Source organism: Dermacentor albipictus, chromosome 1 (assembly GCF_038994185.2).
Source record: "Dermacentor albipictus isolate Rhodes 1998 colony chromosome 1, USDA_Dalb.pri_finalv2, whole genome shotgun sequence".
NCBI lineage: Eukaryota > Metazoa > Arthropoda > Arachnida > Ixodida > Ixodidae > Dermacentor > Dermacentor albipictus.
In genome coordinates, this window is record NC_091821.1 from 493,864,137 (window position 1) to 493,880,960 (window position 16,824).

Below are 16,824 nucleotides of genomic sequence, written 5' to 3' on the forward strand. Positions count from 1 at the left end.
GCATTAACTCGGAAAAACACGAGATAAGGAAAACAGGCATGCACAGGAAGATCGCGAAAACTTCCTGAGGCGAGTCTGTAGGTGCATGTTTATATCAATTTGTAAACATCTCCACTTATAAACGTTCAGCCTTCTTGAGCCTGCTTTTCCTGGTCCACATTCCTTCCTCGTTTCTTTGTAAATAAACATTGCATAAATGTACCTGGATTTTTTATTTCCTTTCTATATGCTGTGTCGTGTTAACAGTGCGAACGATGTCATGCATATAAATCATGAGCTTAACACTCGAAAAAGCGATTATCTGATGTTAAGTGTCGTGGAAAAAATTTTGCTTTGTAGCGCGCATTCCCGCTGCAGGCCAGCGATTACGAAAAAAAAAAAGCAATGCTAAAATTCTGTCCAATGTGACTGATGCATTAGCGAAGCCACATTGCACATTTTAATAGCGGGAAATAAAAGAGGATCGCCCGTTGCTTCGCGCCCTGTATATGCGTTAATAGCCAGGCGCGTTCATCCGCGCTTCCGGTACAAGACGTTGCCTACGCTCCGTAGATCAGCCACAGCGGCGGTAATTCTTTTCTCTGTACACTGATAAGACGCACCAGAACAAGTATCGTGCATTGCACATCGTGAGTGTTGCATTTCTTTCGGGAACTGCAGCAATGCGCGGTACCCGTTCTACTCCGACATGGCAGCGAGTTTCAGGTGACGCTGCGAACCGCGCCACCTGTCGGCGGCGACACGAAGTGCATCAAGCGCCGCCACCATGTGAGCGCACTACCTCCTTCTAGAACACTGTACTTTCGCATATGGTATCAGTCATTTCATCGGTGAACAGACGACGCGCGCTACTCTGGCGCCATCCCGTAGCTATCGTAGCCGCAAAACCCGTATTGCGCAGCCCTACGCTTCTCACGCTTTCGCCATACCCTCCTCCTCCGCCTTCCGCTTCATGGTTCCGCTGCACCCACCTCCTCTGCTTTCCTCCACGTGGCCTCTTCACTATCACCGTCTTTCATCCGCGCTCCGAAGTCGCTCTTTCATCCTTCGCTGTGCTCGTTCACTCGGTTAAGAGGCGCTGATGGACGACGTCCACGCTCGTCGCAGGAACTGGAGCCTAAAAGCTACGTTCTAAAAAAAAAATCAGATGGACCGCCGACCCGGGACGCTGTAATAGCTACTACTGCCGATTCTGGTAGCCTTTTCTCTTTCTCAGCACTCACCAACAGACATATGATACTGTTGCCAACCACTGTTAGAGCTAAGCTCAGGACAGCGTAGAAGACCCGCGCGGACTGTCTTCCATCTTGTATGCCTTGTATGCCAGTGGACGCCTTGTAAATACCTTGCAAATATATTTCAAACCTCTCTTCTTCCCGTAACATTTTGGTGGAGGTTGCGGGCTGTCCCAAACACACGACAAATTTGCGCAGCGGGCGCTCCTTGTCTGCACCGGCAATGCAAACTCAAGGCGAGAATGCCTTGGCCACGTCGCCAGCCACGCCCACCGTGATTCTGGCACATCCGCACGACCCTAGCACCTTTTTCAGAACGGATGACACCGACGTTGTAGATTGGCTCCAATTACACGAACGGGCGAACAGCATCAATCACTGGGACCAGACCGTGATGCTCGCTAACCTCATCTTTTAGGTCGTGGGGACGGCACGCGTCTGGCTTGAGACCCACGAAGGGGCACCACCAGCTGGGAGGCCCGCCAGCTGGGAGTTGCAAACAAAATCCAACTGATTTGTTTGGCAAGCCTCTTAATCACCGCCGTGCCACGCTGAAAGACCTTGCGTACTGTAGGGGTTGGAGTACGGGACTTCGCGGATGAAAACCCACAAACTTGGGAGTATTTTATTCTACATTAAGTACAAGGAGGTGAGCGAGAAGTAACACTCGTACTGTCATTACGGGCCGGCAGCAACTCGGACGCTGCGGCCCGCGGCAAGAAGTTCGAGAGAGGTGAATCAGGGAATCAGGGCATGTCCCAGAATCTCAGGTCTCTCTGGAAGGCTTCTTATAAGCCCTTCGAGCACTGCAAGTCACGTCATGTTTGACCCATGGGAGAGTCCACTCCGATGACGCCACTTGCAGCCAATGGTAGGCGCCCGTGTCGTGGTGTCACACCTGGCGGGGCTCTCTGCTGTCTTGCCTCGCAGACTGGCAATCCACTTGTAGGCTGGAGAAGGAGTGGGGTCACACCTGGCGGGGCTCTCTGCTGTCTTGCCTCGCAGACTGGCAATCCACTTGTAGGCTGGAGAAGGAGCGGGGGGGCGCCCGTGCACCTGCTTCATTGTCGGATGCCCACCTGCTCCCGGTGACTTGGCTCCGCAGTGGTGGCAAATGCCTTCTTCAAAGACGAAGGGGGTCGATTGCGCTCCATTGTCCCAGGCCCCCTTCTAATCCCGGCGACGCACGAACTTGTTGCCTTAAACTTGTTTGCTCGGCCGCTTCTCTGGAATGCGCTTTCCTGCTTCCGCATTCCTCAATTAGCTGTGCTGCCACTCGAAGCGGTTTGGGGAACTCGAAGTAGCCTCAGGAACCAGCTCCATATCTAACAGCTCGTCCTCGCCCCGGTTGTTCTGAATGGCCGGTGAACTCAATTCGCTGGCCAGGAGGAACGCTGAAAGAAGCTGCAGGGTACTGGGGTCGAGCCTCGTTTGACGAACTTCGGGATCCTTGGCCCTGGAGAACAAACGTCAAACAAACAAAACAGCACAGCGCTGCACCACGCGTAAGCGCAGGCTCTTCACCCCTGACTCGCCAGACTATTACTGAGTCAAAATCAACCCTGATCTTTTATTTCCCCAATTTCGACAACAGTTCCAACCACCCTTCCAAACAGCTATCCATTTCTCCTCGATTGCCGACAAGACCAGAGTACTATTGTTGTTGCAAAACAAAAGGGTCGTTGACGATGCAAACAACAAATGAAAACAGCCGAACATAACTTAAGTGGCCTAACTACACGAACAGCATGTTTCCAATCTATCGCAGTGGCGTACTTATCGCACGTAATGGTGCCACTGAACAATCTGGTCAACCTCACAAGTACGTAATCACAAGCGCACTAGCCTTGTGGTCACTAAACAAAACGCGTACTTGCGTTGTAGGCAAACTTTTCACTTACGCTTACTCACGTTTTTTTCCCTGAAGGTCCTACAGGACACGTGACGTAAACGAACAATTAACTTGCGGGACTTATACACTCCGCAGAACCCTTAAAATAATGCGTCTTAATAACTCGTTCCACGCATACTTATCAGAGAAGTCAGAATACGGCTGCCCTAACACACACGAGCAACCCAGTCATAAATCTGCTTTCTTCCGTCCACACAGGACATGCGCTAATGGAACTAAGAACGCTTCTCAGTGCAAATCATGCACTCACTGAAAATCTACGCGCTTAACCTTACAAAATTCAAAAACACTTAAAAAGAAAGAAGGTTAAATAACACACGCGCTTTACCATAGGCCTCTGAACGATAACCTTGACCCTCAGGTTACTTACACACACAAAAAGAAAGCCTATTTACTTATTAATGAGCATCTCGCGAGACTACATGTTTACTTAAAACGCATCTTTCAAATCTCGAGCTTCTCAAACGAAAACACAAACAAAGCTCAAACCTTACACCTTGAAAGAAATCCTAGTCTCAAATCGCGAAAACTTTCCGATGCTCAAAAATAAAAAGAACAACACATTTCATTTCTACGGAAGGGCTCTTGGCCTCCCTCTCCAAACGCTTACGTCTGACTCATACTTTGAGTCGAACGCGGGGTGGACGTGGTCTGAAAGCTACTCTGGCTGCCGGGGAACAACAAAAGGGCTGACTAACTATCAGCTCCCCCAAGACGTTACGGTCTCCTGCCAATTTGCGTCCTCGCGCCCCGCTTTCAACACAAATCCGATTGACCGCGTCGCTTCTCCCCACCTGGTCTCGTCCTGCCACCTTGCGTTTCTTCGAACTGCACGCTGAGCTTTGAAAAGAACTACGGAACGACGAGGAGATTAACTGCCCCGTGCCCTTTGTCCGCGTCCGCGCAGAACATTCTTCGCGGTCCCCCTTTGACCTGTGGCTCGAACATTTTGGGTGCGTCAACATCGTCAATGACGACCGCACCTTTCTTCTCCTCGCGCCCTGCCCTTTTGGGTTTCTCGCCATCTTTGGCGGCGCTGCATTAATTACCGTCATTCGGTCTTTACCGCGCTTCTTTTTACGGCGCTTTCTCCTTGCACTCGTTTTCATGTCGCCTCGTGCCTCGTGCTGGCCGGTACACATTTCGTCGGCCCGGATCGGTCTCTTACCCGCACAGTCTGAGTGATTTACATTTAAATCAACACTCTCTCTGCCTCGACTGGCGGACAGCTCAACCGACTCTGGCACAATGCAGCAGGCTTTACTCGAGTAAGACAACTCGCACTCTTGCGAACTGCCCTCTACTACATTGCCCAGCTCACGCTGTGCATCGGCACACAGCCCGTCGGTATCGATCGCTGTCTCACGCGCACAGTCCGAATGATTAACTGAATCATCCCTATCTAGGCCATCTAGACTGGCGGAGAGCCGCACCGATCCCTGAACAATGCAGTTGTATTCTCTTGAGCTACGCAGCTCGCAATCCTGAGAATTACCCTCAACTGCACCGCTCAGCTCGCACTTCACTTCTGCACGCACATCTGGCTCTACATGGGTGCCCGCGTCTGTCGCGTCAACAGTACCCTTTTCCTCGCTAGCAACCTCGCTAACCTTACCAGCGACGCACACACGCGGTAACTGTGCCAATTTGTTCGCAGCTGGCCTAGCTGTCTCCACAGTCATCTGTTGGCACAGCACCTCGTCGCTCTCCTTGCGGCCTTTAACGGCCTCTGTTGCCACTAAGGCATCGTTAGCAGCTAGCCTCTTCCCTTCACTTATTAATCGGCAGTCACTCTCACAGGCACTACTCTTCTCATCGGCTTTTGGCGAAAATCCGCTAGACACTTGCTCATTCTTTCGCTCTGCACTTCCTACAGAATTCTCAGACAGCCGTTGTCTCTGTGCCAATAACTGATCACAATGCTGTATCTCTTTGATCAGTGCTGCCTTCTCTCTCTCAAACTTTTCCTCTCGCTCCCGTTCGCGTTCATTCTCACGTTCGTGACGCTGACACCTAAGAGTAAGTTCTTGAAGCTCCTGCTTCCGTTTATTCTCGCGTTCTTCACGCTGACGCTCACTCCTAAGCTCACGACGCTCTCGCAAACGTACACGACGCACACGCTCCCGTGGCTCCTGTATCACCTCCCAAGCAAGCGCAATGCTTTTGTCATCATTGCCACTATCGTTAATCGCCTTTATGATAGCTGGCGCTTCCATCCGTTCATCCGCCTCAACTCCCAAATCGTCGCACACCAACAACAAGTCTAACCTCGTCAACCTTCTTAGATCCATGGCAGCTGCCCCGACCGGTGGTTAAAACTGTTTTCCTTATTAATTTGTGCAAACACACAATGCAACAAACTCCCGATTCCCAGAACTATCAAAATTGAACACACAACCTTTGAGTCTGGCGAATCATAAGGAAAAAAACCACGCGCTCACTTACGGTTGCAGCACCCTGCCATCCGGTTCGTTCGTCCGCTGTTGCCGGTTCCTTCCGGACTCCCTGGGTCGAAGGCTCGCTCCTTCTTCGATACTCCCAGTCTCTTCGGACCTCTTTCGACGAAGGCTCTCTCTTCTTCGCTCTTCCCGGTTCTTTACGATCTCTCTCGACGAAGGTTGATTCGTAGCGCTGCCACCAGCTGATGTATTCGGAGGCGATCCTACCGCTGCCAACCAGATGTAGGGGTTGGAGGACGGGACTTCGGGATGAAAACCCAAACTTGGGAGGATTTATTCTACATTATGTACAGGGGACGTGAGCGTCAAGTAACAGGCGTACTGTCATTACGGGCCGGCAGCAACTCGGACGCTGCGGCCCGCGGCAAGAAGTTCGAGAGAGGTGAATCAGGGAATCAGGGCATGTCCCAGAATCTCAGGTCTCTCTGGAAGGCTTCTTATAAGCCCTTCGAGCACTGCAAGTCACGTCATGTTTGACCCATGGGAGAGTCCACTCCGATGACGCCACTTGCAGCCAATGGTAGGCGCCCGTGTCGTGGTGTCACACCTGGCGGGGCTCTCTGCTGTCTTGCCTCGCAGACTGGCAATCCACTTGTAGGCTGGAGAAGGAGTGGGGTCACACCTGGCGGGGCTCTCTGCTGTCTTGCCTCGCAGACTGGCAATCCACTTGTAGGCTGGAGAAGGAGCGGGGGGGCGCCCGTGCACCTGCTTCATTGTCGGATGCCCACCTGCTCCCGGTGACTTGGCTCCGCAGTGGTGGCAAATGCCTTCTTCAAAGACGAAGGGGGTCGATTGCGCTCCATTGTCCCAGGCCCCCTTCTAATCCCGGCGACGCACGAACTTGTTGCCTTAAACTTGTTTGCTCGGCCGCTTCTCTGGAATGCGCTTTCCTGCTTCCGCATTCCTCAATTAGCTGTGCTGCCACTCGAAGCGGTTTGGGGAACTCGAAGTAGCCTCAGGAACCAGCTCCATATCTAACAGTACCAAGTTCACACTTGCACTTAGTACTATGTGACATATATTCAGGACGTGCTTGCGCTTTGTTGCAAGGTTGACGATAAGTTTATGAGAACAAAGAAAAACTGCGCAAAAAAGAACAAGACAGAGAAAGAACCACACGACACAGGCCTGTCTAGTTCTTTTTTGCGCAGTTTTTCTTTGTTCTCATAATGTCATATCAACTAGCCCCTCACCGTACGCTACTAAACGATGAGATGTTGGAAGCGGAAGAGGTCATGCATACCCTCATAGGAATTGAGAACGACGCGCTTTCGATCCTCGTCTTCAAGAACTCTTCGACAGTGCCAGGCATCTTTGCTGAATGCCGCCACTTCAAAGAAACCGAAAGCCGTCGCATTGCCCACCACTTGCCCTCCTAACACGGATGATGCATCCACCTGCGAGGACCTCCGCATCCCACTCGTGCTGGCTGCATCCGACAGTATTGTGCGCATCGTCCGCCGGGAAATTGAAGCTGCCTCTCCAGCTCCTCCCCGGGTTTGCGCCCCAGACCCTTGCCACGCAAAATATCCCTCATCTAGACAGTTATACGGCAATAATTGGCCAACGTCGGACTCTAGTGACTTTGCCCAGCCAACAAACCCGACCACCGCACACCCGGCGTATCCGATCTACCACGAATTTCGTACGTTCGCCCTCGTTATCGAAATCCGGAGGAACGGCGCATTTCTGATGAAAGGCCTGTCTGCTACTGCTGTGGACGTGTTGGACATCTTTCTTGCGAACTCGCAGCCTTTGCCGAGCTATCGAAATATCCGGCACGCGGCTTGCAGTCCTCGCCTTCCGACGCAATTGGAAGAAGATACTGCTCCAACATGTCTGCCCGCACGACCGAACCGCTGCCCTTGGCCACGCCCAAGCATTTCCCTCTCGCCTCTGCCTCGTCGCTCTCCGTCTCCATCGTAGTCCCGCCGCTACTCGGAAAACTAACAGGAGCAGCTCCGAGAGGGGCGCCTGCCATGGCGATCCGACCATGAATTCCTCTGCTTACACTGCCTGGCCACCACAACCTCATAAACGTGGACGTGGATGGCATAACTGTAACAGCACTGTTTGACACAGGAGCACTCATATCGGTTATGAACTAGAACCTCCGTATGGGCCTAAAGGAAGTCCTAACTCCTGTTCCACTCGCTGTCGTCCGCGTTGCCGGTGGTGGAACCCCAGCTGCCACTGGAGTGTGTGCTGCCGTGTCACTGCAACCACACACCATACATCTGTTTTGTTTTATGTCTTGGAGTAGTGGGTCACATGAAATCCTCTTAGGCCTTGATTTTCTGTCGGCACACTCGGCCGTTTTTAACTGCTCTGCGGATGTTGTCCAACTTCCAACTGTTGTCCTTTGAGCTTCCTGATCCTACGCCGAGTCGACAATGTTCCACCAGTTATGTTAGCTATATACCTCACCGAGCCGTGACCTACAGTGCCGTTTCGCTCGATCTTCCTGTCACCGATGGCGATTACCTCGTATCGCCCAAAGACACCATGATGGAGTCGCAGAACATCGTATTTGCCCACACGGCCCGTCTGTGTAAATGACAATGCCACGTGTCTTCCTGGGGTGAATTTCGGCCTGTGCCCTCAAAGCTTGTAACCATGGCCCGGCTTCCGACTATCGTATTTCTGCCTTAACCGGCGATATTGTGTCACCTACCTCTGCTTGTTCATGCCCTACAGCCCGAGTATTAGAACCTTTCATAATGATCGCTGCTGACCTTCCGGCCCACCATGCGTACGCACTTCACTGCCTTCTCGTTTCGTACCGGGACATTTCCGATCTTTTATGACCGGTCACTGGTTCAAACTTCCTTTGTGAAACATGGGATACACACCGGCGACGCCAATCCGCCCTACGACGTCTTCCCTACTGAGCGCCAAGTCGTACAAATCAAGTGGATGCCCGAGATATCATCGAGCCTTTTTGAAGCGCTTCCCCGGTCGTGCTCGCGAGAAAGAAGGATGACAGCTGGCGCTTCTGTGTCAAATATCGCCGTCTCGACAAAGTAACAAAAAGAAGACCACTGCCGCGGATAGATGACGCCCTTGATTGCTTGCGTGAAGCAAAATATTTTTATTCGGTAGACCTTCGCTCTGGGTAATGACAGATTGCAGTTCACGACATGGACCGTGAAAAGATCGCTTTTATTGCACCTCACGGCCTCTATTAGTTTCAAGTGATGCCGTTTGGGCTACGTAATGCCCCAGCTACATATGAACATATGGTGGACGCTCTCCTTCACGGCTTTAAGTGGTCAATCTGCCTGTGCTATCTCGATGACGTTATTGTCATTTCACCAACTTTCGCCACGCACCTCGAGCGTCTTTCGACAATTATTTCTGTTTTCCACAAGGCTGGGCTTCAGCTCATTTCATCCAGATGTCCCGAGTTCCCGAGAAAGTTCGTGCCGACAACATTGCTTCGTACCGGCTTGTGCCAACGACGTTCGACGCTTTGTGGGCCTCTGTTCATGCTTCCGCCAGTTCGTGCGCAATTTTGCTAACGTTGCGCGTGCTCTCAGAGAACTTCGAAAGATGTACGCGGTTACTGTTTGGGGTGTTTTGTCTGATGGTCCGTCTGGAGCAAGGATGCTTCACCACCAGACCTACAGCTTTGCAACGCTTTTGGGACATCGCCACTGCAGGCAATTACGCTCCAACCACCGACGCCCATCGCCGTGACCCCTCCCCCTCATCGACCGAAAACGAACCGAGGGAGGAAAAACCGCGCACCCGGCACCAGCTGTCTCTCCTCTTCAGCGCCAGCCGCCGATCATGTTCGGAGAACGTGATTTCACCGAATTGTCAAATTCCTAAAATGGTTGTCAGCGCCCAACCTCGACATTCCTGAGCAGTTAACTGAGCACTGACCTTTGACAGGGAGAAAGCTACCCTCTCAGACCAAGTGCAGTGTGGTGTTCGTGAATCATGACGGCCCAGGGTTCCCGGATTGGGAAGTTACCGCGTGGAGAAATGGAAAGAGGGGGTAGACCTGGCTATTAAGCCGACGCACCGAGGAGCGCCGCAGTCTGTTGACTGATGTCCTTGAATGGTGTAAATACCTGTATAAGGTTTCTTTTCCTTTCCTCAACTTGTCCTGCTGACTACCCCGGCACGACACGAACTCGAGATCATCCGACCTTGTTCGAAGGGGCACTGTTGTGCAAATACCGTTTGTCAGCATTCTGACAGCATTTCAGGCATGCGCGGGAAGCCAGTGAATCACAACAGCACTTCGTCTATCAGATCAAAGCTCACCTGGAGGAATGTCTTAAGAGCGCGGAAGTCTATGGTGACCACGATAAAGTGATAGTACGCATCGCCATCGAGCAGTTCCACAGGGGCATTTCAATGGAGGCGAGGTCGTGGCTCCAAGACAGGCTCACAGACATGAACTTGAGCAAAGCTGCTGAGCTTGCGGAGGAGTACGAAGTGCGTAGGAATGCGCGCAGAAGGATACCCCAGCCGGAGAAAGGCCAGAAAAAAGAATTTCGGCCTAAGAGGTCCGAAGGAAAAAGGTTCCCTCTGCATAAACACTTCAGAAGGGAAGAGCAACGCACAGAGTCAAAAGATGAGCACGATGGGGGGTCTAAAACAGCGGGCATTTGAAACACGTCTGCTGACGTGAAGTGCACGTTTGATGCGCAGAGACACTGGTATGTTAGAACTGTAAAGAGGAAAGAAACATGGCCAGGTGTTTCAAAAGGAAAATGGTGTTTGCGATCATACGAGAGTCAGACCAGAGTGTGCGACTTTTGCAGCCGTACACGCAGGAAATGCTTCTAAACGGCAGAAAGGAGAGGGTGCTCCGCGACTCGTCCGCAACGACAGATGTCGCACACCGGAGTTGCGTTTCTCCTCGAGATTTTACGGGAGAGTGCGCTTGGATATCCAACGAAAAAAAATATATTAAGAAAGCATGGTGCAAGAATACAACTCTAGACCTACAATGTGTTGTATATTGCAGAATGGTTTCTTAATATTTCTTTTTCCTTGAACAGCTTGGCTAACGTTAGCTGGGTCACACAGTATAACGCTTCGCATTGCGAAAATTTCCCTTAAGGAAGTTTTGACCCTATTTATTTTTATGTTTGACATTGGAATGCCCTTTAGTGGAAGTGTCATCTTTTCATTTTCCATTCTTCACCTCCTAACATGCGTCTCGTCGAGCTGATACAGTGAATAACGGTGCTGGGGCGCCGAGCGTGCCAGTTCAGGATACAAAAATAATGAAAAATTAAGGAATCATTCGAAATTACGGTGCCTGGTTCGGCAATAATTATTAATTATGGGGTTTTACGTGCCAAAACCACTTTATGAGGCACGCCGTAGTGGGGGACTTCGGAAATTTTGACCACCTGGGGTTCTTTAACCTCCACCTAAATCTAAGTACACGGGTGTTTTCGCATTTCGCCCCCATCGAAATGCGGCCGCCGTGGCCGGGATTCGATCCCGCGACCCCGTGCTCAGCAGCCCAACACCATAGCCACTGAGCAACCATGGCGGGTTGGCAATAATTATTATGTGTATTATTATGTGTAAGTCATGTTCTTTACGTTAAGCTGCGTGCAAGCGCACATGTCTGCCTATTTTCCCTCCTGGATGTGCCAACTGCGCTGTAGCTTCACCCGTCTTGACAAAGTTTATTTCGCTAGTCTATAAATAAAATCTGTACACATTTGCTGTTCACAAATTAATACACACGCTGTTCATCGTGACACTGATGGCGATGCAGTTTTAATCGACTGCTGTCTGTGGGAATGGAGAGATGCATGGAACGCCGATGAGATTGACCCCCACCCCGCGTTCTACTTGGCCGTGTACGAGAATGTGAAGATGGCGAGCAGCAGCAGAGCCAGCGTCCAGACGACGTTGGCGGCGACGGCGTACTGCACTTGGCGGTTGGCGATGGTGTAGTTGCGCAGCATGGCGCCCCGCAGTCCGTGCACGGGCAGCGCCTGCGGAACCGCGTAGCTGACGGGCCGCAGCACAGTGGGCGTCCCTTCCACCGGCCACAGCACCCCTGCGCACGGGGGTGGGGACGCACTGAGGTGTCGACGACATCTCGTCTTCTCGGCAATGATCACGGTGAAAACACAGCCGACGCTCAACCCCAAGACGACCAAATTAATAAACAAATTTCTAAGAAATTTTAGAGATTATCACACACGGGAGCTTGGTTCGCAAGGGCTCCCTTACCCTAGGGGGTGCGCAAGCGTAAAGTTTTAAAACGAATCTTTCGTTGCCTTTTCGCGTCTGTTTGACGTGCGTCGTCGTTTTCTCGACGGATGTATTCGTGAATATATAAAGACAACTCGGGCTACTAAGTATGCGCACGAATAGGCAGCTTGCTGCTTGTTGCTGCCTGCCTTAGTAGCCAACTTGGCCCATAGGTACGTGGAACTGGGTATGTGCTCGAACAGACAACTGCGGCGCTGGGCGTGCGCCAATTCTTGGCGAATTGTCCAGAATGAATTTGCCATTGCATGCACCTCTCATCAACATTCTACGAAGGCAGCTACCAGCCATAGGCGACGAGGCTACCATTGTGCCCTCCACTAGTTCTGCTGCCTCGTGATCTCAACAAGCTTCGCGTCATTTAGATGTTTCAATATCGTGTTGGATCTTCGTCCGTACTTTTACAATATATTCAAGTTGGTCGGCATTAGTTCTGTTTTCTTCACAGTTGGTTATTTACTGATAACGCGCACGTCGCCACACGCGCATCTCGTCTTTCGGGTCCATCGTGTTGCCGCGCTATACACAGATTATAAATTAATGCACATTTGCTGCCGAAGTAACGTAAACAACTAGGCACAGTGCTGCAAACAAAAGAAAGACGTCGCAGGTGGACGGCGACATAATTGTGAGGGAACAGAGGGACCCCCAGCCAAGAGCCATCAGCTCGGCAAGGCGACGTGCCTGCGTCAGGACAAACAGCTGTTGCTTTGAAAAAGAGTCCCTTCTCAAAGCGTTGGGCTTGGGACCAATGCTTTCCTTGTTCGACCAGCGTTATTTGATCCACTCGGCAGGGCTCTCGGTTGCAGGCCGAAGCAGCTTGACAAGCAGTATACAACGGAGGCCATCGCCAGTTCCGCCGAGGTCCAGCTTGCGGCAACCTTACTATTGGTTCGAGCCGTCGGGCCGAACCTTAACTTAATTGAGCTGGGTTCCCAAGAACTGTTGCTCACATTAAGACTCGTGCTAAACGGCGCAAGAAGTAACTTTAGGCTTTTACTACGTAAGTAATTTTAAAGCAGTTTCCGTGTTAGTATTCTCTATTACTAGAAAAAAAAAAGTTTGCTCTGGTTTGAAGTGAGCGATATGCAGAAGAACTGGATTTTACCTCTGCAGAACTCCCCTCTCAGTGCACCTAGTACTAGTAAACTAGTTTTGTACAAGAAACCCGTTTTGTACCTTGAATTGCTTCCATACACTCAAACGCTTTATCAGTGCTGTAGCTTTATCGAAACCAAAGTTCGTTCGCACCGGCTGCGGTGACTCAGTGACTGCACGAGGTCACCAGTTCGATTGCAGTCATGCAACGGCGACCGAATTCCCATGGATGCAGGATGCAAAAACGCTGGCGTTTCGAGCATTGGGTGTACGTTAAGTAACCCTAGGTTGCCACAATAATCCGGAGCCCTTCACTACAGCGTCTCTGATAGTCCGTGTTGTGCTTTGTAGCATTAATCCCCACGAATCAAAAGTTAGTTTGCGAGAGCCCCTATGAGTTCATTACAGCTTGCAAACCACGTACTTCACCACCCCTATCTCTGCCGCTGACTGACGGCTTAGCTGTATACTGACTTGTGCTCTGGTCAACAGCAACCTACCTTTTTACCATAACAGACACACGGCATCACAGGACTACAGCGACTTTGGAGCTCACTTAAATAGTGAAGACATTTTTCTACCCTCTTAAAATCCATATTGAGTAAAACGCACGCTGTCGCCGATTCTACTCGTCTGTGGCATACGGGTTTGATTTCTAGGCCGTCAAGAATCTTTAAGCGAAGCCTTTGGCAGTGTCACCATTCAGTTTCGGTTTGGCCAGTGACGTGTACCGAAGAGCTGAAGATAAAGTTGTGCGGGGGGAGGGGGGTGTCATCGCCGTGCTTACGATGGGGCGCTTGGGGCTTCGGACCCCGTGTGCTGGGCAGTCGCACTGGGTGTGCGCCGCCATGCCCGCAAGGATGACACAGCGGCCCCACACTTCCGCCGGCCCCCTGTGAGAAGCTTCCGTCGCAAGCACCTGCGACGTGCCTGCTTGCAAGTACTAGAAGACCAGATGGACATGTTGTCCGGCACCTGTGTTCGTCGCAACGGCATGAGTGAGGGGTCGGCGTCTTCGCAAGCATTCCACATTTCGTCTAAGGCGCGCTGTGCCGAGTTGTGCCGCTGTGCATTTCCAATGAAGGACGTCTTCAGTGTAGAATGGAGACTGCATAATCGTTTTGGGCATTCATTGCGATGAATGATGACCAATGGTCATTTGCCTCTGTCTACACGTCAACTTGTGCCCTGTCGGATGTCATAACGTAGTTTTCTATTCGTATTGTCTTCCCCCCTGCACGTCTCAGATCCTGGGTCCACACTTCCTATCACAGGCAGATAGGGTAAATATAGTACTTGAGCTAGATCCCTCGAACTGCAGTTTAAGCATTTTTACATCTTCAAGGGTGTTTGCTTGTCGCATGGGTTAAAGCCGCACCATTCGGGTTTTAAGGAATTATCGCCCACGACAACGAGCTGCAACCAGACATGCGATGAAAATTATCGTGGTTGCAAACTGCGCAATTATTCTGACAGCCCTGGGTGCACCGAAATGTCCGACCAGGGAATTTGAGAGCGATAGCTTTGAAAGTATATTTATTGCACTTTCCTGTTGTCTGCCACAGCTATAATCATATTTACTTGTCAGAAGAGGTCGGAAAAACAAGATACCACCATTGGTCTCCACCAATGATTCGATCTTACAGCTTGAAGGAGAAGGTGTTAGCTACGAGATAACCGAACATCCTTAAACACCCATAAAGGTGTAAAAATGTTTACAGTGTGCTGGATACTACTCGCCCCGAGAACTCGGAATGCATACCCGACTCATTACAAAAATTTACTGCCAACGTTTTAACTAAGTACTGTAGGGGACATATTGCAATTTACGAATTGTAGCCGGTAAGATTGCAAGGCACTTGAAAAGAATAGAATTCTAAGGATCGCATGGGTTTCAAGATATGGGCCGTGAAACTTGTAGTAAAACAAATGCACTATTCCACCACTTACGCTTTTAGCAAACAGCCGTTTTATGAATTGAAGCACAAAAGTAGACGGAACGCCCATGTATTTCATCGCACACTTTGGCAATGAATAACTCGAAAGTTGTATCATCCTGAAAAATCGTTCCAAGTGAGTATTCCTTCCGAACCCACACCGGCTGCAATTCACCAATGACAATATGTGCCTTAAAGTAAATGCTCTAAATGTTTATCAGTAATTTTGTGGAAAATTAGTCAATTAGGCATTTCGGCTTTTCGTGCAAGTTATGACCGCCTGTTCGAGTAGTACAGCTCAGTGGCTGGAATTCTGCTCTCTGCCACTGGCAACTTTTCATAAAATTTATGCGGCATAAAATGACAACACACTACACATCAGCGGCCGCGGACGCCATTAGAAAGGCGGAGCAATGGATGCGAACACCGACCTCCCATGAGCAGCGCCGGGTATAATGCGGCCATTGACATCAGCAGCGCCGTTGCCTCGTCTTTGGACACCGACGACGTGAAGAACCCTGCGAAGAAGGCGACGATCACCCGGACATTATTTGGAAGCAACAATTCTGGCGGCTTGGCTAGACAACGGACGTGTCTGCTTGTTGCGCGTGTCATCTTAACTTCGTCGCGCGCATTTCCTTTGCGACAGAGCGCAGACGCTCAAATTTACAGATTGTACTTATGGGGCAGCCATGCCGCGTCGAAATTTCGGTTCCACAAGCAAGTATGAACCAACTAGCTCGGCAACACACTCTTTGTCAAAATTGCGACTATCATATATCTGTTATTTGTATGTCTCAACGTGTCCCTTTCTTGCCTTGCTTTCCGAAATGCTATTTTAACTTTCACCCTCCCGTTTCTACGCTCGTGGATACATCGCTGCTCCTCTTGGCAATTTACTCTTCTTTCTCACTACCCAAAAAGAGGGCGCTGGCAGTACATGCCTCAGACAAGAGCGCCAGTGTTCGTAAATTGGAAAAAAAACGATAGATAAAATTGATGAATCCCTCGAAAAAGTTCGAATTGTTATTGACAAATTTGCGGAGGCGGTCAGACCACTAGGAATCAGATGCGACAATCTGGAGCGCCACGTTTATACAATGGCTACAACTACATCGTTGGACAAAGTAAATAACATCGACACTGAAAGGTCGGCAGCGGCTGCGCTCCGCAGCATTTTATAACACAAGCTAACTGCTACGTCCCACCACGGCGGCACATCACAGGGTAATTAATATCTGGCAGTGGAACTGTAGGGGATTCGATCGTAAAAGGAAGGTCCTCCAACAGTTCATTCGGACCCACCCGGAAAAGCCACATGTAATCCTATTACAAGAAACGCTCACGGATACGGTCAGTCTACCAGGCTATAAATCGCATACCCAATATGGTGATGGGAAGAGGGGAATCAGCACATTAGTCACCAACAAATGTGCTTTCATAGCCCACGATCTGAATCTTGAATCCAATAAGGTTGAACACTCGCTCGTTGAAATCGTCCCCAGCGGACAGTTCAAGACAAGTATATTTATACTTAACATATACAGTAGACCCAAAGACCTCAGGCAAAGATTCGCGGCAATTATCAACAAGGCTAAAAGCAAGGCCCAGACATTCCCACTACTGGTGGCCGAAGACTTTAACGCTCCGCATCAAGCATAGGGGTACCAACAAGCTAACCACAAGGGCGTTGGCAAACCTATGGCAAACAACAGTCAATAATAACCTCACGCTTATAACAGATCCGGCTTTTCCGACCAGGATCGGCAACTCCTGCTCTAGGGATGCCACACCTGACCTCTTTTTCATACGGAATGTGGAATCGGCATCTTGGTCCAACCTCCCAGTGGACCTTGGCAGTGATCACAACATCCTGGCCACCTCCGTCAACGTGAGAAGCGGGGACCTCAAAGAGTTCACTATTACAG

General features: G+C 50.5%; 1 protein-coding gene across 5 annotated transcripts in view; it reads right to left on the reverse strand.

The window, feature by feature from the left end:
- Window positions 1–11,252: 11,252 nt before the first annotated feature.
- Window positions 11,253–16,824, reverse strand: part of LOC135912549 (ABC transporter G family member 20-like) — a 157,394-nt gene continuing 151,822 nt past the window's right edge. For 2 of the 5 annotated variants that reach the window (XM_065445044.1, XM_065445026.1), the window contains 2 exons: window positions 15,328–15,414; window positions 11,253–11,646 (listed from right to left, as the gene is read on the reverse strand). In XM_065445044.1, the coding sequence (XP_065301116.1) occupies window positions 11,361–11,646; window positions 15,328–15,414 (373 nt within the window). In that variant the 3' untranslated portion in view covers window positions 11,253–11,360. The remainder of the gene's footprint in view (window positions 11,647–15,327; window positions 15,415–16,824) is intronic. The other 3 variants (XM_065445053.1, XM_065445035.1, XM_065445016.1) reach the window with 2 other exon arrangements.